Here is a 22,400-nt window from a genome sequence, read left to right as displayed (position 1 = left end):
AAGCTGAAGCAGTGATCTAAATCAGGAAAGCTTTGCCCTCAGCTAATTCCCACTTGTTACCAGTCCAGGTGGATCCTGGCTGTGCAGATGAGAGGTGGCTTTCCTGCAGGTCTGATTAGTTGTTGCAGACAGATGAGCACCAAAAATTGTTTGTTTGTCTGTGGTAACTTGTTCTTCTCAGCCCTCTGTCGAAACTCTCTAATCCAATAAAGTGTCTGGAAAAAGAAAAAAGATGAAAATCCATGTGCCACTCTGCATGAATTCCTGGCCTGCTCACTCCTCCTGCTTTTACCAATACAAGCTGGGGGATGAAAGGATTGAGTACAGCCCTGCTGAAAAAGACCTGGGTGTACTGATGGATGGCAGCTGGCCATGAGCCAGCACTGTGCCCTCACAGCCAGAGAGCCAACCACATCCTGGGCTGCATCAAAAACAGCGTGGCCAGCAGGGTGAGGGAGGGGATCTGCCCCTCTGCTCTGTGCTGTGAGACCTCACCTGGAGCACTGCGTCCAGATGGAGAGTGCTCAGTACAGGAGAGACGTGGACCTGTTGGAGAGTGTGCAGAGGAGGGCTGCAAAAATGAGCCCAGGGATGGAACACCTCCCTGTGAGGACAGGCTGAGAGCTGGGCTGTGCAGCCTGGTGTAGGGAAGGCTCCAAGGTGACCTTTCAGTATCTAAAGAGGGGTATAAGAAAGAAGGGGACAGACTCTTTAGCAGGATCTGTGGTGACAGAACAGGGGAAAATGGCTTCACGCTCAAAGAGGGGAGATTTAGGTTGGATATAAGGAAAAAGTCTTCTGCAGTGAGGATGGTGAGGCACTGGAACAAATTGCCTAGAGATATGGTTGATGCCCCATCCCTGGACACTTTCAAGGCGAGGCTGGACCAGGCCTTAGGCAACCTGATTTAGCTCTGCATGTGCCTGTTTATGGGAGGGGAGTTGGACTAGATGGCCTGTAAAGTCCCCTCCAACTCTAAGGATTCTGATTCCATGGTTCTGTGAACTGAGTTTCATGGTGCCTAAGACAGCATGAGTTCTTTCTGTGGTCTCTCTGGGAGAGCTCAGCATAAGATTAAGATACTTTTAATGCAGAAATGCATCATAGAGAAACATAACTTACCATAAAACGAGCAACTATTTAACTGCAGTTATGCAGCCACCCTTGTCTCTCCCTGTTCTTATCCTATTTCTCTTCTTTCAGTGTTGTTTCTAGTTTTAGCCAGGCTTCTGATCTCTCTGCTCCTGGTTAAGATGACTATGACTCCAAAGAAATAGAGTTTCAGCACTCTACCTGTTCTTCCTCTCTGTTGCCTGGCCTTGTTATTAAAGCTTTGCCTTGGTTTTAAGGCAACCCCAAGGTTGCTCTTAAACCACAACTCTGTGCTGCTTCATCTTGTGCTTCAAAAGACCTGTCTCTTCCCAAGCATAAGCCATCCATTTCCCAAAGGGCTGCGAATTCTGATGACCATAGTAACCTTCCTGTAACAGTCAATAATGACAGAGTATGTTTTTACCCCTCTCCTTGAGATGGAAAAGATATTTCACTGCTGATTTTCTTTGTTTCTACAAAACTCTCATCCCTTTACTGAGGAGATTGGGATAAATCAGTGAGGATTTATCAAGGAGGCACAGAGGGAGTAGCCTTGAACTCTCCAGTCTCCCACTGGAATGGCACTGATGCTCATGGCCTTATTTGCGTTTAGTCCTGGAAGCGCCCAGCCTTTGGGATGCCTGCTCAGCCTGCTCTTTTGCAGCAGGTATATCAGAGGCCCAACATATTAGCTCAAAATTGCATCAGGCCTCACATCTGCCATGCTACAGCGTTTCGTGACACAGACACAAAAAAACTCCTGTCTGCTCATTAGATCAAACACTTTCTACAGCTGTTCAAAATCAAAAGGAAATCTCTGATTTTTGTATTCTGAGTCAGTAAACAGTATTGAAAAGCCAACTGGCAGAAGATCCAAAGATTCAAAATCTTAATTCCCACAGTGTTAAAACAGATTAGATTATTATTGTGTTTTGCACATCTGTCAGTCGCTTCAGTCGTGTTATGTTATAAAACAGTTGGTTACAACTAATACTAAATAGAATGCTAAATATTCTATGAAGTGCTACTGGCCTTTAAGGTGCCTATAATTATTGGTGGAGTAGAAAACTGTAGATAATGAAATAATTTTTAATGATATCTTCATAAATAAACAATTTGTAAACTTGTTTGCTTTCTCACCATCTGGGAGCATTCTGTTATCCATCTGCTTCATGTAATTATCAATAAAAGGGATATAATTAACAAGAATAACTGATCCACAATGAAGAACAAGAATGTCACACATCTGTCAAATTATTGTTTCTGCCCTTTCATTATTATTTATGCTGTTGGAGTTATTATATATATTTTTGTGTCATGGTCATATTCAACACGTCAGGTTACATTGTATGGTTCAAAACTGTTTTTTCTGCTATAGCTCATAGAAAGAAGGCTGAACAATTAAAGTTTATTGTAAGTCCATGCAACGTTGTATTTAAAAAAAAACAATCACAAAACCTGTCTCAAGTAATTTTGTACTTCTGAAGTCATGCTACAGGTGCAGTAAAAGAAATGTCTGAACTGAGACAAGAGAAAGTGAGCAAAGGAGGGATGAGCGAGAACCCAGAGTGAGATCCTAAACTCAGTCTCAAGTTGGTTGAACTAGTCTACTTTACACTTGTTCAAGAGTTGAGCATTGCCAGGATGGCCAAGCAATGACAGAGGGGAATATTGCTTGGTGCTTCCTCCTACCATAGAAGTAGCACTTCTGTACATGCCTTCTCTCCAAAGTTATTCAGTCATAAAAGTTGAATTAGTAGGAGTAACTAAGAAAAGCCATTGGTGCTATTTTACTTCAGATCTGTCTGCTCTGCCCCAGAGTGTATTCTGACTTTGTTGAAAATCTGTAGTAATAGGAGGTTTCGTTCTGGCTCAGCTTATTCTATTGGATTGAAGTGAGGCAATGGAATATTTGAAAAGTAGCTAAAACATGGAAGGCTTTTGGTGTTCCGTTTTCTGATTTGTTTTCTGATCGTAAGCCTCTGTTATGATAGTGGAGGATGATTGTAACCAAAAAAAAAAGCATGAAGTAGTATGGGCAAGAGAATTCCCTGCTTTTTAAATATAAAGACTGATGTATCAAAAGCAGAAGCATTCCTACGTGTTACAATTTGTATATGAACACATTGGTATTATAAACAAAGGCTTGGCATGTAGTTTTCATTTAACCAGTAAAGTATTATTAATTTTTAAAGATGTAACTGTTGCTTAAGATGCTATTGTGCCTGAGTAATGAATTTTTAATGCTTTTGTAGTATGTGCATGGATTAAAATCCATTATTTATTGTACCTCCACTTGCTCGGTGAAGGTGATGATTTTATAGCACCAGTAGTGATGCAAACACAGTCATTCTGAACTGATGGCTGATAATAAATTTCCTTACTGTAAATGTCAGTGGGTTTTGTGTGTTGCTGCCATTACATCTTGTTTGGAAGGCTGAATATTACACAATTATGGGAGGCACCAGATGGCATCATTAACAGGAATGCTCTGAATGTTTACCACTTATGTGCATGTGTGAAATTAAAAGTAAGATGACCTATCTTTATTTTGAAAGCATGATGTCAGTGCCATACAGGTGTTAATGACATTTGCAGCAAACTGAAACAGTCATTTCTGCTTAAAAACACGTCAGACTTGTTTTAAAGCATTTTCAAGCCATTTCTAAAGGAAGACCTTGGAAGTGGTATTATTTCAGATTACAAGGAGAGAGCGGATGTTTTTTTCCAAAGAAAGGTAATGCTGATTATTGAAGTGAAGTAGTGACAGCAGCTGCAGTCACCAAAATGACTACCACAGTAAGCTGAGCTCAATCTCCTCTTGTACCTCATGTTGTATGAGGTACTACATAGTTGTTTTAATTATTTTTGGTATGAAGTCTGACAATTATCTGTCTCTTACATTTTATTTTTTTAGGTTCTTAGTTCTAAACATTTCTTACATTCTTCAATGAATTCAGTAATTTAGCAAAGTGGTACTTTTGCTGATATGAGTATGTATGTTCAATAGGTGCAATGGACAGAGATGCTTCTTCCTTCTCCCATTCCAGAGCTTACACAGGCCTGTTCTGAAATGGTTGTGACGTGCTGTGGTGCTGTTCTGCTGTTCTCTAGCGATATCTATTATTTGCAGATGTAGCATTACTTTTCTCAAGAGAAGTCCCCAGAAGGAAACCTTTCCAAGCCAGCCAGCGTAGGCTGAATTTTCCAGTTAAGCCCTGCCAGGGATGTTCAGATTCTTCACAGAACTTTTCTTGGGCTGAAACAGAGATGAGGCAGGACTTGCTTAAAATCAACGCCTAACGACGTGTTCCTGTCTTTGTGGAAAAACAATCATTTCAGGTCTGGAACTGCTAGGAATATTATCAATTATCTGTAATTTTGCTTTTTGTAATTCATTCCTTATTTTATTTTTTTTATTCTACTCCAAGGCAATGTACTCAGTGTTTACTCTAGTGTCACAAGAGATCTGTAATTAGGCGTGAGAAGTTAAGGAAACGTTTTTTAAGTTGATAATGAGACCTTGGCCCTTACTGAAGGAAAGTATTGTTCCATAACCATTCACCTTTAGTGCCAGTTTGAACAAATGAGTGTTTTCCCATTAATTTTGAATGGCTTCAGTTCAGACTGTTAGACCCCAGCCTCACTTGTGATCAGATGAGAGCTTTAATTTAAAATGACTACATTTGCAATCTACTTTTTTCACTTCGGAATTGGAGCAGCTTAGTAGTAAAGTTTCAGAAATTATGCCACTAAGAGCAGGATTTGAAGAACTGAAGCTTCAGTCTTATCTGTGCAAGAGGACAGAGCACCATGGCTCTGCTTTTAGGGCAGAGCAGTGCTTGGGACCAAGCCTCAGGGTCCTGCATGTGGGACCAGGACTTGGAAGGAGCCTTCTGCTTCTGCCCTCTGGAAATACACAGTAAAGAATATGCACGGAAGTGAAAGGCTGTGTAGGTTGGTTATTCGTCTAGTGTTCCGACGTCCTAGAAGTTTGTTCAAATAACTTGTTTAAAGGTGAGATTTACCAAAATGAATTAAGTCATGTGGTTGTTGCTTTTCAACTTCTAAATTATTTGGCCCATGTTTTTTCACATTATCTCATTAGCATTTTATGGCAGTTTCAGGCTATTAAAGAAAATCTTCACGATTCAGCATCTGTCTGCTTTAAAGGAATACAATCCAGGAGCTCCTGGGTGCTCAGCTTCCGAGGCAATTTGAATTTTGTTGGTACAGTCACTAACAAATCTGAAGAACTTGCTTGGCTTGCCTGCAGTTTTGCCTGGGGCAGCTGGTACACTAAATTATTCAAATAGAGAAACTATGGCTATTCTTGCTGCGAAGGCAAGGAAGCTGTTACTGGTTACGGGTGAATTGTGTTCTCTGGGGGAAGGCATGTCGTTGCAGGGAGCTGGCATGATTTATACGGCTGACATGCGGAGGAGCAGAACTGCGCAGCCAGCGTGCCAGGAAGCACGCAGACCACAGGGAAAACACAAGGGAGAGCTTGGTTCCTCGAGCCTGCAGCCCCTGCTTCTTACCAGTGCCACAGAGCATGGCACAAAGACGCACACTAGGAAGCTGCTGATCCCTGCTGCAGCTGCCAGCGCAGTGCGAGTGCCAGAGAGGTACCCAGCGGAATGCTTTCTGTGCCAGCTTCCCCGGAGCACCTCTGCCCCTGCAAAGCAGATCCATCTCCATGTGGATGGGCATGGGTAGGCGAGGGCTCAGCGCCAGCCCCGGCCTCCTCAGCAGGGCCAGGCTGCGACCACTCACTCATAGCAGCCTGGCACCGTGGCCCGCCTACAGGACGCTCCCCGGGAGCACTTTGGCATAGGATGGGGCCACCTGAGCCACCGCTCTCAGCAGTGCTGTCAGTTAGAAGCGCTGTCTGTTGGGCTGCTGGCAGCACGTGGAGCCTTTATGGATGCTGGGTTTGTGTGCGAGATGGAGGCATCTTCTAGTCAGATGACTGAGGGATTATTGATAGCGTTATCTAATAGACTTTGGGATCAGCTAACGGCACTGGTGAGCAATGTGCACAGCTTTGTCTGCCCGGTATCCGTTCTAGTTGCTATTTCCAGAGTAATTCCAAGAGCTAGGATTTTTCACTCAGTGCGTTGATTCTGTTGTGTCTCCTTGGTGCTTTTTATCCAGTGCCTGGCTGCGTTTCTCTGTGATACGAGCTTGGAGCTTACTGGGAGCGGTTCTGTGCAAGGACTTCCAAAGAGCAGGACGAGAAGACTTTCAGCACAGCATCAGCAGAGTCTGGATGCTTATTGGCAGCTCCTGTTTTCTGTTGCACCTTCAGGCCCAGCTAGAGCTTTCCTTGGAGGAGATCAGTATAGTTTCTTGATGTGAAATAGACCTGCCTATGTAAATTAGGAGTACAGAGTTGAAAGCCATCCAGTCCGAATTTTTACATTGATGCTGAGAGTCCAGATAGATAAAATCAGGAAGTTATTTCAGGCCAAAGTTCCTAGATGTTGCTCTTTGTATTTTTTTTTAATCTTGTCAAAAATAATTTTTCTATTTATTGCTTCCCACCTCAAGCATCTTGTAGAATAGAAATAAATAGACAAAAGTGAATTGGGAATCAAGGACTGCCAGCTTTCTTAAAACAACAGATGAGCATTGACCTCTATAAAACTGATTTCTTCATCTTAAAATCTGGGGGAAATCACCCTGAGAGCCTGCCATGTGCTCTACCCACTTGCCAACCCACTTTATACACTTAAGTGGCTTTGCTGAAGTTCCCGTGGCTTCCTACACATCATTTCCTTACCCTAAAAATGGAAAAAAAACGAATTCTCTTTGAAAATAGCAACATTTAGATTTTAGCCAAATGCATAAAGGAACAAATGTTCTTTTAAGCTGAGCAGTCATGAGAGTTTCATGCAAGTGGGAACTGTCCAGCTGGACTGGGAAGACAAATGCTAATGCTGAAATAATAAGAAAAGAGAAGAGTTTCTTACCATGGTAATAATGGTTCTGCAGGGAAATTAAGTATGTGTCCACACTCTGCTTTCTTTTGCTGCTTTTTGGAGTTTGATCGGAAATCCCTGATTTTGCAGGGAGTCCTAGGAACTGTCAGGAATGTACAGTTTGTGGTTTATCCAGAAGATGAAGGTCAGCATTTTCTCATATGGAAGACCAGGGGAATAATAATAATGATTTGATTCACAGAGACCTCTAAGATCTATGAATGAAAAATGTTACGGAAAAGCTAGGTATCTTTACTTCCAGAAACCACTTTATAGAGCCAAGTTACTCTAAAGAAGGGTTCTTTGACAAAGAATTAAAGTTATTTAGGCTGCTTTTTTTTTTTTTTTTTTTTTTTTTTGTGGTGGTGGGTTTTTTCCCTATGAATCAAATGGAGCTTGAAATTAAAACAGGCCTGTTTGTTCACTTTCCTGTTTGCCTACCAATCAATATTGCTAATCTTGACACTAGCCTAGGAACAGATCTGCTGATTGTTTTCACTCCTGATGGTTTTTAAAGAAGCGGAGCCCAAATTATGTACATCCTGTATGGCAATAGTTATTATTCAGATTTCTCTGAGCAAGTGCTCAGGTAAAAGCATTGCAGAAATGCATGGAATCACAGAAAACAGGGCTGGGAAGGTGCTGCTGGGTGGAGATCCTCCTGTTCCTTCCAGAAGTAGTGAAGGATCTGCCAAGATGCCATTTACACGGGTAAATCAGTTCCACGTTCATCTGTTATTGCCATTAACTCAAAGTTCAGCCCCTCTGAATTCAGTGGCACTTCCACATACTTTAAATTTAGCAAACAGTTGATTGGTTTTGGCTGAATAAGGCTTAGGCACTCAGCATGTGATAAAATCAAGTCCAAGCCTGGAACAGGTTGCCCAAGGAGGTTGTGGATGCCCCATCCCTGGAGGCATTCAAGGCCAGGCTGGATGTGGCTCTGGGCAGCCTGGTCTGCTGGTTGGCAACCCTGCACACAGCAGGGGGTTGGAACTGGATAAGCATTGTGGTCCTTTTCAACCCAGGCCATTCTATGATGATTCTATGAAGTCCTGGCTTTATAGAGTCTTTGCATGACCAGCTGCAGCGATGGCTGTAACAGCCCTCCTTGACTTGACACGCTTTGAATGCTTTACTGGGATGCATTTACCAGTACCCAATTCAGAATACCCCACTGCTTCTTTCTGTCAAAGCTAAAATCCTCAGTCCAACTCATTTTTCATTTTTGAGATATATTTTTTTTCTTCCAGTTTTCATCATTTCTGTTGAAACAAACATAGAATTTGATATAAAACCAGTTCTATTTTAGAAACAATTGCAGTAAATGCATTTAGATATCCTACAAAGAGTCCCGTAGCTCCAGGGCCCATTGCTTAAAAACAAATCTAACAGGAGCTAGAAAACACTCTGTGTTGCTGTTTGTCCTACCAATGTATGTTGTGAGTAAATACACAACAAATACATTCCCAGGCAGCATGCAAACGGAGTGGGTGGATCTGGGCATGCCCAACGGATGTGTGATATTCCCTCACCTGCTTTGAAAGTGAAAAGTAAGATGTGCATTCAAACGTGTTTGCTAAAACCAAACCATTATTTCATTTTTTTTCCCCAGCTGGTTACTTAGCATAGAAGGATGCAGGAAATTGTAATGCTGTGCATATTGTGCTATGAGATGATGAGCGAGACATGATTTATGTGCAGGATTTGTGTTGTTCTGAGAAATACCAAAGTGTTTCTAATAGAGGTGAAGTCTGAGGCCTTTAAGTGGATGGCAGTGACTGTCCACGTGAACAAATATCCCTCACGGTTTAATCAAGAGAAGCTGTCTCTGTCAGCAGCTGGAATGGAAGCTGTAGGTGGGCCCTCTGCCCTCCCAGGTGGAAGCAATGTGACAGGCGGTGCGGTGGCAAAAGCTGGCAGATAGGAGAGGAGAACGGAGGAAAAGAAATTAAAAAAACCCTCATTTTGATAATCAACAAAAGGATTTTTCACTGAGCTACGTATACCTGTTCTAACAATGGCAACAATTGTTTTTTGCCTTACATTAGTTAATGATTGCAGTTTTATTTAATAAATTGGATAGAAAATAAACAAGTTAGAGCTTGCTATTGACCTATCAATTATGATGTCTGATTACTCCTCTGGGGAACATATGTAGTCATTTGTCCTGACATTTTGTTAAAATAAGGTGGTATTATGGGACCAATCCACCTAATTCCTTACTCCCTGGGGCTATTTAGTGTACTTAGCTGCTAGAAAGGTGATTTCTGAAGCATGACAGCTGTTGGTGTTGGGGCCATTGTGTGGTGTACAAAAAGAGTTATATTCTGCTCATATGCTGCCTTTGTATCATTGGTACAGAAGCCATTTCATAAATTAGATACAACTCTTCCCTAGAAAATTGTATTACTGCTTTATATTTCTTTGCTGGAGTACATTAAAAAGTAAAAAATAAAAGCACTGCAGTGGCAGGAGATGTTTGAACTTGGCATTGCTGTAAGGACTATTGGGCTTATCCTATTAGCGACTGATGCTGCTGTCTAGTTGTTTTGGTTGATTAGATGCATTAGAAGAAGATTCTCTTCATGTTCTTGTTACCATTTTATTAGTTCTGTCAAAAGCCATGTCAGCCCTCCCAGAACCACGCCAAATTCTGCAGGTTGGCCTTACCCAGTTAGTGTGCTATGAATGCAGGAGTACAAGCTTTATGTTGAGCAGCACTGTTAGGTGGAGGGATGACTTTAATAATTTTCATCTGCTCTTCCCGTTTCCTAAAATCTTTTCCAATGATTTGCACATCAGCTCACATTCGTGTTCAGTGAGATACAGAAGTTTTTTTCAGTTTCTGAAATGTTTCATTCGGAATCATACTCTTCTTACTGGCAGGTCTTGCTGTAAGAGGTGTTTTAGCAGGTTAAAAAGCACTGGCGTTGGATTAGATGGTTCCACTTGTTCACAAAAATCTGAAGATGTCTTATATAATGACAATCTGAGCAGTGCTGCAGCTGCTCCTGGCAAGGGCTTCTTGGTGGCTGTGAGACTGCAGGCACATAACTGAGCCTCACACAATTGCCTTCTCCATTAAGCAGCCACCATAGGCTGGTGTACTTTTGAAGATATCTTCTGGAATTTTCCTAGTGGCATCCAGCCCCTGAGATGAATCTCGCTTACCACTGGATGTCATCCTTGCACTGTGTAGAACTACAGTCAGAAGAACATTTATCTGGCAGTAAAAAAAAAAAATGCTGCATGACCAATGAACACATTTATTTGCCACATTTAAAATTGTTTGCTATGTGGCGATGACAGCGTGCAAATAATTGACCCCTAATCCTTCCTTAAGGTGTGGGAAAGTGCTCTAGTGTGGCACACAGCTTTGGTAGTGGGACTGTTGAAATCCCAGCTGGAGGTCTCCATCATTGATGATGTTGTTTGGGGCTCTCAGTATGTCATGCTCTTCTTGAGAAGGTCAACGGCGTTAGCGTAGCTCTAAAATAAAGTACTTGTTCTTCATCTGTTGCACTCTGCCAATTCATATATAGAGAATGTTTCCCCTGTCATGGTATAGGATGAGTTTAGAGGACTCAACTTTATCAACATTCTCACTCCTATTAGTGTCTCTCCTGTGGTGTCTTTTTCAAGAGAAGCTAGAACATTAAGCTTCACTAATTATTTTGTGAATTATTAAGCATGCATATATTTCACCATTTTGGTATTCTTTGTCTTCTGTGTTAACTTACGTGCATGGAAAAATCATAGAGTTAGTCACGTCAGTGACCTATAATAAGTTTTGCATGAATGCAAGGTAATGCATGGCTGATAGTGTAATGATTCTTAGCAGACTTTTCCAGTTATTTTTCAAGAATATTTATGTCATCTTGAACTTTATTCATTCACTCATTCAATTAATTAATTTATCTGTTTATTTCAGCCAAGGTATTCACTGAACCACATAAATCGAAAGCTAATAATGGAATCTAAAGTGTCTATCAACAGTAGAATTGTGGTGGTTGGTGCATCTGATGTTGGAATCTCATTTCTGGAAACACTTGTTTTTTGGTAAGGTTTTTATTTGATTTCCTTTACTGAGAAAATACATTACCTTTATTTGAAGGCGCTTGCTTCCTTCATGTAAAATTCATCTCAGACTCTTTCTTTAGCATAAAAGATAATAATTAAAAAAAAGACATGCTTTGGATCCATATCCAAGTATTAACCATTAAAACTCTGAGTGTCTAATTTGCAGACGTAGAAAGACTGGTGTCTCCTAACAGGCTCTGATTTTCAAAAGTGCTGTCAAGGTTCCTTGTAGATCCTCAAAATGAAGGCCAAGAGAAAATGAGAATTCCACATACCTCGTGTCTTTGACCATTGCTCTTATACGTAAATACTGTAGGTAAAGATTAAGTCCAAAGCCCTTTGGATGGTGTGCAAAGCACTACTGATCTTTAAAGCTTGTTTTGCCTATTAGAATCACAGATCACTGTCTGAATTCCTCCATTCTTCTACCTCTTTGTGGTGCTGTTTCCAGAGCTGTGTAGAAACATCCCACGTGAGCTTCTGGAGTTGTCATTTCTCTGTGCTGCTTTAAGGAGAAGCAGCATCTTTCTGCTTCTGATATTGGTGTTTGGGAGTGCTTGGGAACCACAGCATTGCTATTTCTGGCTCCTTTGCCATTTTTATTGTAGAGTGTGGGAAGGGGCTAGGAGAAGACTCTCCAGCAGTCACAAGCCTGACTAGTGATCCACCAAGAGAATAGGCTGAATGCCCACATTACAGAATTTTTTAGCAGTAAAACCATCAATTAAATTGTTCTGTTTACCTTGAGTTATCCAAACTGGGGTGAAAAAACAGTATGAACTGTTTTTGAAGGGGAATAAATGCATGCAGCTGTTTTTATACCTCCCACTCTCTCACCAGAGATAAACTGGTGGGAAAGGTCTGTTCTACAGACTTTCCAAAGTTAGGAAGGGGAGACCCTCTCTGCTATCCCACCACTTACCCCTCTGTCTGGGGTTCTTAGAAGGTTGGTCTGTGTGTGCAAGAATGCAGTTCTTACTCACTTGTTCTTCTCCAAGTAGATTCAAATACAGTAGAATAAAGTAGAAATGTCTGAGAGCATTACAAAATAAGAGAACCAACCGAATCTGTCCCCCTTAGCCAGAAGCTGTCTTCCTGTAGTGAACAGGATACACAAGTAGAATCAATGTTGTGGGGAAATCCTCTCTCCCTCTGATGCACCTCAGCCAGAAGTTTTATTTGAACCATAATCTAAGTAAGAGTTTGTGCAGAACAAGTCCTTCTCGTACACCAGAGAGCACTCATCTTCAGCACTGCACAATTGGAGTGCTTATGAAAAATTGAGCATTGCGTTGAGAATGCAGAAGGCAAGCAGTAATTAGTCCAAATGTCACAGAATTTGTATTAACATACGTATAAGTTTAAGAAATATTTTTTAACTTTCTTAGCAGCAGTTAAAGAAAATCTCCTGATCGATGTGAAGACCTTTTAATACAATTTAGTTTGATTTACTCATCATTTTCTAATACTCTTTGCAAAGGTTACATGCACTAAAAATAGCTAGATTGAATCAATTTGTAAGCCCCTAATCCTTAAAAAGAGGAAGTGGTTTTCTCCTCATTATTCTTCATACTTAATTATTTTACATTATCAGTCACCATGGAAACACACAAATGTAATTCACTTACCTACCTAACAATTATTAGGACTAGATTTTACAAGTGTTTTCAACCTGTTTGAGACTGAATAAATATAGATTTTTCAATGGACAGAGAAATAACAATAAGAACTGTCTTCTCCCTGGAGCCTTGCAGACAGCTGCCCTGGTCCCATTCTTCTGTGCCAGCAGCACCGTAGCTCATGGCCAGTCTGCCTGTGGGCACCAGGCTTCTCCACCGGGGCAGAGATGGAACTTTACAAACCCTGCTGCAGTGGAGCAGTGTGTGCTGTGAACTGCAGTTTTACAAAACGTTTCTGCAGTCCTTCACTAGGGTCCTTAGTTCTCATGGAGAGTTTGTTGAACTAGATCCCTGCAGAGGTCATAGAATCGTCAAGATTGGAAAAGACCGCTGAGATCATCTAGTCAAGGTCAGAGTGCCGGTGTGGCCAAATCAGTGCTGGTTATTTCAAAGGGCAGAGCAAAATATGCTGCAAGTGTATGGAATGACCATCTAGTAGGGGAGGATTCTTTCTTGTGCTTGGGGTACCCTGAGCCCTGGAGAATTGCCTCCGTTGCGCTTAATGTAATGCTAGGTCAGTGAAGGTGAGCTCATTAGTCATGTGTCACCATTCAAATAAATATCTCCTGCTGATTTCTTTTTTCACGAGTGTAATCGCATTCAGACATGCTATAAGCTATAGCGCTGCTTTTCTTTAGGATGCATTGGATAGAATTTTATATTCTAGGAATGGCCAAGTGCAGGAGGAGCAGCAGGCAGTTCCGCAGCCTTGAGCCTGCCCGTCTCATGGCTGCCAGGAGGTACAGGTGGCAACGATCTCGGGCTGCACCTCTGCTGCAGCTGGCGGGCACATGAGGATCTGCAGCTCACCGGGCAGCGGATCTGAGGCGCTAGGAGGAGGGCAGCACGTTGCATCATAAATTGCTGCAGTAATTAACTTCCCCGCAGGAGCGTGGCAAGCAGGCAAGGAATTGTAATTCCCACAATTCCTGCATGAGGCTCCTCCTGGGCAGTGCAATTATATGCTTCCCCCCTTGCACAAAGCCAGGACTTAGGTCACTCTCCAGCACTAAGACAAAGCTCACACAAATTGCTGCGCCATCCAACCGTTTGTGGAAGCAGTGTAAGTTCAGTGTGCTGGCCAGTCCTAAAAGCAAAGAGGCAACTGAAGGAATATTCCCATTGTGAGAAAGCAGTTCAGCCCAGCACACAGCCTCTCTTTGCCTCTATTGTTCCCTGCCCTCCAAACTGTTGTTGCTGCCTCTCCTTTGTTGTGGATGTAGAGAGAAAGGCAGTTGAGCCCTGGAGTGAATCCAAAGGAGGGCTAGGCTGAAAACAGGCTTTCTTCTTTTTTTAGTTTCCCTTGAGTGAATTGGGCTTTAAAAAAACTTAATACATATATATAACAAGAATTTTTTTTTTATGAGACACTGCAGTAAAAATGTGGCCTTCACTCAAGTTTGTGATGCTGGTTCAGTAGTGCTGTCATATTATCATGAATAACAACCCTAACAGGGAGTCTGATTTAAGACTAATGGAAGTTTTTAAAGTTACATTTTTGTTGTCCCCATGCAGATCAACTGTACCTATCCTTAATTTATAAGCGAAAAAGCTGTCTTAAACGTTCAGCTTGCAAATATTAAATGAAAATTGCATCTGAAAATGATTTGACACTGTAAAATCTGTTTTTGTGAGTGTAGAACGTCAGTACCTGTGTGTATCAGAACGGGAGGTGGGTTCCAACCAGGATTCCACCAGTTCTTGGAGGTGAGCTTCAGCAGGAAGAATAGCAAATACAGTGAAATAGCTGATGTCAAACACTGCCAACAGCCTGAATCTGAAGTACCAAGCTGAAAAGATCTCAGTTAAATCACTCATTCCCTACATGTCGGTTCTGAAGAATGTCAGTTTCAGCCCAACATTTTAATCTTTTCCTATTCACGAATACTGAGACGCTTTAAAAAAGTTCTGAAAGCAGCATTTGTAGCTAATTGTGGTGCAGGTTTCACAGAGCAACGTGCTAACTAGTGCTCTCTGACAGCAGGTGATTGAAGTTGAGCTGCAAGAACGCCAAAAGCTTGCCCAGAACTATCTTGTCATTGGCCCCGGCGCAGTGAACCAATTAGCTTTTTATCCACCTCTTTGCATATAGCTGTGGAAAGCGTTATTGTCTTGTGATTATAGGGAAAACCCTTTTTAATCCATGATTTTGAAAACCTTCTTAATCCAACCTCTGGTGTAAACAATGGCTTACTCTCCGAGGACATCGCAAATATACATAATGTATTACACAAAACAGCAATAAATGAATGGCAGCTACGACCACGGTACTTTGTATGAAAATGTGAAGTATTTCTCTTTCAATTGGGATGCATTAAAAGTGGTTGTCGTGTTAAAAAGTGAATGTGTTACAGCGGGTTTTGTCAAAGCCCTGAGTTTTCTCTTTAAGTAAAGTTAGAACCCGACGCAGGGGTTTATCTCAGATTAGCATAGAGATGGTTTTTAAAGCACAGTTTCTGACAGAACAGCTACAACTGCCGTTATCTGGCAGTGCAGTATTATACAATATCCTGCACATCTGTCCTGCTTGGCAATAGTTAGCATAATGCTTGCTGTTTAATTAGGCTTTTTATCTTTGCATTTGTCTGAGAACATCTGAAGCCTTCCATGTTGCCTGTCACTAATTAGTTGACTAATTAAATAGTTAGTGCTTACTTGCTGATCACAGAGCTAACACGGAATGAATGGTTTAGTGATCTTCATTGTTTCATACTATCTATCTTTGCCACATGAATTGATATACATGGTCTTCCTTTTGACTGCTGTTTTTTCATACCGAGGCAAACACTGAACAATGTTGCAGTCGACCATGTGTTCGGTGTCACTGGCCCCGCATCCTTCAGATGTTGCTGCCTTTCATCATCTCTGGTGAACAGAGATCAAGTTGGGGCAGAGATGAATCCAATGGGTCATATCTTGCCTTGTTGGGCAGGCAGCAACACAGCGAGCGGTCGGTGACTGATACAAAAACTAGGGGACAGGATATGGGTCCACTTCCTAACAGCTATCTGACATGCTTCTGCCAGAAAGTGATGCTATATGGGACTGATATTTCATTATTTTGCATTTTATATTCTTATTTTAGAGACAGTTTTCAATTTTTAATAAGATTATTTCAACTTTCCATACTTGTTCTTAAAACGTGTGTAAAGACGTGCCTGAGCCCCAAATGTTCTTTCACTCTTCCAACTTTGCAATATCTGGGGATTTTATTTTGTTAATATTCATATGTGAATATTCATAACTTCTTTTTGTATATTAAAACTGATCTTGGGAATAGTGGTTTCCTCGTAAAAGGGATGCTTCAAAATTGCCATGAGCCAGAAGAATGTTTATGCAGTTCTATTTACTGGGCCCTGCCTGGTGACTGAGTGTGACATGAGCGTGGCTGTGTCACCAGCTCTGTGTGGAGCCTGGTAACCTGACTACCTGGAGCAGCTCTGGCAGCTCTCTCATCAATGCACTCAAAGCAAATAAAGAAAGGCTTTGCGAGTGCAAACACCGCATTTACATTTCTCAGCTATTTGCTGTTGATAGAGACGATGTACTTTCTGTTCTGCTCGTATTATTTTTCATGGTTTTAAATTTGTTTCCCGGGGTTGTTGCAGAGGTGGAGCTACCCAAACTTTCAGACTGGCTGTTAGGAACAATTCCTCCTCCCAAAGAGCGGTGAGGCAGAGGCACAGCTGCCCATGGAGTGGTGGGGTCACCTGGAGGTGTCCCAGAGCCGTGGGGATGTGGCACTGATGTGGGCAGTGGGCACGGTGTGCTGGGGTTGGACTGGATGATCTTAGTGGTCTTTTCCAACCTTAATGATTCTGTGATGGACTGTTTACTTTAGTTGGAGCTCTGCAGTGCTGTAGCTTGTTCCCTTCCAGTCCCCAAGCACTGTGCTGTTATTGTGTGAATTGTAGCACATCTCACTGTGCTGTTCGCTTCCCTGTGACCTGGTAACGAATCTGCATTAACCGAGCACAGTTTTGGATTGTTGTGTGCCACGGGGGGCACAGGTCATTTGGGAAGGATCTGCTGGAGAAGCATCACATCACGCTGCCCTGTTAGAGATGGGCACTTCACAGCTGTCTCTCTCTGAGCTGGTTTCGCTGGGGCTGCCATCTCAGAGAGGCAGCTGTGCTCACCAGGCTGCCAGGAGGCCTGGAGGTGCTGCAGGGCCCAGGTCCGCAGCTGCTACATGCAGATGTTGGAGACCAGGAAATTTGTGTCCCGATCCTTCCCACACTGCCAGCTTTCTGTCAACAGAATGCGGTGCTTTTTATGAGCTGCTTCTCTTTCTGCATCTTCTTGCTGCCAGGAGGAGAAACGTTGGTGCAGATCTCAAGCCCGTCAAATTCAAGGGGCATCTCTCTTTTGACAGACTCGGGCATGATTTTTCAACAACGTAGGTCGCTCCAAAGGTAATGCTTTGTATTTACTTCCATGAAAACTAAAATGAGATACAAAGAGCACAGTAACAACAAATGATGGAACAAATTCTCAGCTACAAAACTTCTCAACATAGTCACCACCATTAAAATGGGAGGCGTTACTTCTGGAGCAGCTCTTGTATGTGAAGGCAGCATTGCCAGATCTTCACCTAGCAATGTGATTGAGTTAAAATTTTAATCACCTTGGCAATTACATGGACTAACATGGGATAAGTACAAGCTACACAAATAAAAACAACTTATTTTTGCCTTTAACTGTTGTCCAGTAATGTTAAAAATGTTCCATTAACAAGTTGGAATTTGCACTACAGGTGATTTGCTGAAATATTCACACAAAATAGCAACACCTTAGCCACACTATAGTTTTGTATCCCATTTTATGGTATTGTTGTGGATGATGTGTTGATATCTCACCTGGATATATTTAAATAAATAGAGACTGTAACTACCAGGGCCATCACTGGATATCCCTTATTTTCTGTTTAGAAAGATAATTGCCTTGTTTTATGCTTCGAACAAGACAAAATGCTGAAATGTTTAAGGAATGAAAATTGAATTTTTATTTAGGAAATTCTCTAGCAGATGTAATGGTTGGTGGTGCTTGTATTTGGCCAAATTCAGAACCAGTGTGCATTTGGGATGATGGTAGCTGAGGGTGTTCCTGCATAGGAATGTGCATGTGTCTGATTCAGGTATGCATCTTGTGTGGGACAAGAAAAGAGCTGTTCAGATTCTTCTGTTCTGCCCTATAACAGTTGATAGTATTGGGGCTTTGCCATCCTTTATCTAATAAACAGCATTCTGGAAACATAACTAAAAAAATCTGTAGTTGGGGGTTCTGACAAGACTTCATTTAGCTTGTATTTGCTGGAAAAATGCAATTTGTGCACTAAGTATGTAAGTAATCGAGTGCCCACCACTCAGTGTTGAATGTTATGTGTTTTAATTGGCGTGCGTGTTCCCAGCCTGGTGTACTCCTTGCAAGTGCTGGCAAGATGCTGTCAGTGAGAGAAGAGTTTAACAAGAAGTGGTTAAAGGATGGAGCAGAGCTCAGCTGTAAAATTGCAAGGGTCAGTCTGGGTTGAGAAGCAAAGAATGGGAAAGAATTAGTCTAACAAAAGGAAAAAGACTCAACTGAATTACAGTTGAGAGCCACAATCAATAGAGAAGAATAGCGCAAAAAAGAATAGGAAAAGCTGAGCTGACGCAGGTGAGGAAAGCAAAAACACTGCTGGAGGGGTGGAAGGTGGTTAGGAAGATAAAAGCAGGGACAGGAAAAGGGTGGCTGGGTTGCTTCGGAGAATGAGTTATTGTACGGAGGGGAGTTTGACGGAAGAAAGTGGAAAAGGGCATGTTTGGTAACATTCAGGGAGAAATCAAGATGATTTAGAGATAGGTACATATGAGAGATTAATGGAAGAATTGAAATGCAGCAGAGTTGTGCATGTTTTTAATCGTATTGTCTAGGAAGAAGGCTGGCACAGAGAGGATAAGAAATGCAGGTATTAAAATTAGAAAATTAGAGAGAATCTAGAAATAGCAATTCACAGGGGGAATGATTAAGAAAAAAAGAAGACTGGTTCATCTACCCTAGCAGGGGAATGCAAGATTTAACCGAAGAACACTTTTTGAGGCAGGGTGTTGAAGAAGGGTAATCACTCCTTGTGAGAGATGGCACATGAGCTAGGGTCAGAGCAGCAAGGCAGGTTTAGTGAAAGCAAAGAAAGAAGCAGAAAGTATTTACTGAACAAAAGGAGGTGAACTGACAGTCCCAGGGGCAGCAGAAGCATTACAGTATAAACCTTCAATGTGAAGGAAAAAACACCCACCTCTGTTTAAGCTCATGAATAACATCCTTATGCAGTTCAGGTGGATAAATATTGTCCCCCGATGAATTTGGACCAGATGTTAGAGAAAATTATCGCTCTGAAAAAGAAGCATAGGAGGGACAAAAATTGTGTTTGTCTTCAAGATAATGCTTGCAAATTTTATGGAAAGTCTTTTGGCCTTGTGATAGCGGGCACTAGACTCCAAAAATAAGGAGGTGCTTCGAATCCTGGTGGAATTGATCAGATGCAAAGTTTGCGGGGAGAGACCTGGTGAGGAAAAGCAGCCAGCTGGGGGGAGAGAAATGCTCACAGTGCCATTGAAAGATGGTGCTCATGGGTCAAAGTAAAAATAATTTGGCTTTTTAAAGTGTTTCTTGCAACAGATGTAGGAATTGGTGGTTGTGGCTTCCATAGCTTGGTCTTATAGGTTGCTTTCCTTTGGAATACTGACTCTTACACAATCAGTCATCAGTAAAGCTAAAAAATAAAATCTGTACATTATTGAAAAGAACTGCTCCATTCAAGTTTAGGTTGTTTTTGTTGTTTTTTTTTTTCTCCCCCAAGGAGAATGTTATTTTGATATCAGGAGTATCAGGAGACATGACAAAACATTTTGTTGAAGTGTCATTGGGGAAAAAAAAAACCCAAAACTTTTTAAATAAATACATTTCATCTTGAAATATTTCATAAATCCATGCAATATTCCTCTTTATTTCTGCTTTAAATAATTTAAAGAGTATTTTCTGAAACTGAAGTGGATGGTGTATTTCCAGTGTTATGGTCCATCCCGGAATAGAAACAGTCCTGTTCTGGGAAGAAAAAGTTGGGGATTTTCCTACTGAAGCAATCAACTGACTTATCTTTCTCCCTATGCAAAAGAGTTGATCACATTAAATATGAGCTAATGGCAGTGGGATTCACTGCTTTATGTTTACCAGTGCTCTTCTTGACGTCTGCCACCGGTCTTTGGAGGAAGACTTATCACAAGCACAGCTTGTAGGGACACCAAAATGTGGAAAGCCACTTTCTGGACCCTTGCATTGAAAGGAGCCCCAGCAGGGACCCTTCTTTCATTCAGCAAATTCATTCACAATCTTAACACTTTTTCCTAGGGCTGATCCAACGGAGAAGTGCCTCATCTTTGTTTACTTGTAATTAAAGAGGGATAACTTCTAGATGGACATCTGTTGGGCAGCAGTTAAGCTAAAGCCACGTTCTGAGGTTTGTAATTGGTTCTTGAGAACAGGCTTTTGGCGATTGCTGCAAACAGTAACCCCTTTCTGCTCCTGTTACTGACCCTCTCACTAAAAGCTGAACAACCAAGTAGTGTGACACAGGCTGCAGAGCCTTCACAATACTAGAATGGCATCATGTAGCACCATACGGGGAAACTCTTTTGCCATGTTATATTCATACATCTTCCTCGCTGATTTTGTGCTGATTTCTGCTTGTCTGAGTTAAATGTAGGTGCCTAAAGAGTGAAAGTAGAAAGGGAGAGACTGCTTTAGTTCTGCCTGAGAAAGCAGTGTGGAAACACATTACTCTTAAAAGTTACTCATAAAGGAAGTCTGCAGTAATAAGCAATATATTCATCACTTAAAATGTGCATGAGCGTGGAATTATTATTTTTTTTTGCACTAAGCTGACATTTTTTATTTGTAGTCTTGCGAAATGTGTTAGCAAATCATTTTGTTTTGGAGATGTCTGCACTCCAAGTCACATCCTGATTACTTTGTTCTTGAAATGTTTGGGATCCAACCTAACTTGGATAAAGCATGGTGTTATTTGGGTCAAGGAGAGGTTCTGCCTCTACCTGCCTTCTAGCATGAGACGTGTAGCTGGGCACTGTGAGTTTCTGTGCCCTGAACATGAAGTATTGCCTCTGAGTTTTAACATCACCTCCCATCTGGGGTTCCTCCGTTCCCCTAAAATTCGAATGGCTCATTTCTGGTTGCAGAGCAACATGGGAAAACTTCTCTGATTCAAAGGTCTGCTCATGCAAGAATTTCTCAACCTAATTATTTGTAGTGCTGAAAACAGATGATTTTTTATTATTTTTAGAGCTGTTTAGAGATGCAGTATGAAGTTCTCTGCTGCAGGAAAGTTGAGGCTATAGCATAATTATGGCTGATTATTTGTGATAATGAGGAGGCTAATGAAAGCAGTTAATTACATAATTTGTTCAGGCAGTTTTTAACACTTAAACCTTTGCTGTTGCACCACGCACTTAAAAAAAGCAAACCCAGCAGGCAAAAAATTCAGAGAAACTAGGCAGGAATATTGGAACCAATTTGCAAATGCTAGCAGATACATATAAAAATGATACATATATAAATTTAGTATAAAACTTTTTTGTTTGTTTCTCCCTTTGCCTGTGCTCACAACAAATTGGCAATGCAGTTTTATTTCAAGGACGAGGGTGTTTAGACTTGCTTTTGTAGCCGTCCTCTAGAACTGTGCAATGAAACTCAATACCTTTTACTTATTTCCCTAGATACTCTAATCCCTCCCTGCTTTACCAGTATCTTTGAGCTGTTCTTCCCTTTGTATCCACAGCAACATGAATCCCTGCTGGAACTGCTTACTTTGATAATGTAGGTGCAGTTGTTTAATGTTGCACTGGCTCAGGCTCTTCTCTTGAAGACTTTTTCACCAAATGGGAACATGTGCTTTTACCATACTTCATATCAATATATAAGTTAGAGGCATGTAAGCCATTTTTCTTTACATGCACTACCCATTTCTTAGAGCCTGTTTTGTTTTCATATTGTTAGGAGCTTTTAGGCAGCAGTAGGGAACCGACAGCCATCATAAATAAAACCAGCCTTTTGTTGGCCTGGAAATAATAGTGCTCTGTGGAGATAAGTGGTGGATGATGTGGTAAGGTGCCCAACAGACACTGACAAAATGCTCAGCACTGTTGCCTCCCCTCTCTGTGCCAGTAGTGACCATGGCTAAGCACTTACAGCTTGCCTGTGTTTTTCAGGCTGGCATTTAAGTGCTTGTATACAGGTTTAAAATCCTAACCTGAGGCAGACCTACTGCAGTTCTCTAATCGACCTTTGTCATATATGAGGCTAGTTTTTGCTTCTATTTTCACATTGAAAGTTTTTGATAATTTTCACCAATGCCAGTTTGCTTAAACCCAACAAATTTTGATCTTAGCTGATGAGGAATTTTACCTCCCTGTTAGCAAATGTAACCATTACTTGCACTGACAGAATGCATTGACAGAAATGATGATTACCTGACATGTGTTTTTTTTTAAGGTTTTGACATTTTTTACCA

General features: G+C 41.4%; 1 protein-coding gene across 7 annotated transcripts in view; it reads left to right on the top strand.

The window, feature by feature from the left end:
* CFAP61 (cilia and flagella associated protein 61) overlaps nucleotides 1–22,400 on the top strand; it is a 93,866-nt gene that overhangs the window by 40,111 nt on the left and 31,355 nt on the right. For all 7 annotated transcript variants that reach the window (XM_085218665.1, XM_085218668.1, XM_085218664.1 and 4 more), the window contains one exon: nucleotides 11,011–11,138. In XM_085218665.1, coding sequence (XP_085074791.1) covers nucleotides 11,011–11,138 — 128 coding nt within the window. The remainder of the gene's footprint in view (nucleotides 1–11,010; nucleotides 11,139–22,400) is intronic.

The sequence above is a fragment of the Meleagris gallopavo genome, chromosome 2, assembly GCF_905368555.1.
Source record: "Meleagris gallopavo chromosome 2, MGAL_WU_HG_1.1, whole genome shotgun sequence".
NCBI lineage: Eukaryota > Metazoa > Chordata > Aves > Galliformes > Phasianidae > Meleagris > Meleagris gallopavo.
This window is presented reverse-complemented; position numbering and strand designations above follow the sequence as displayed.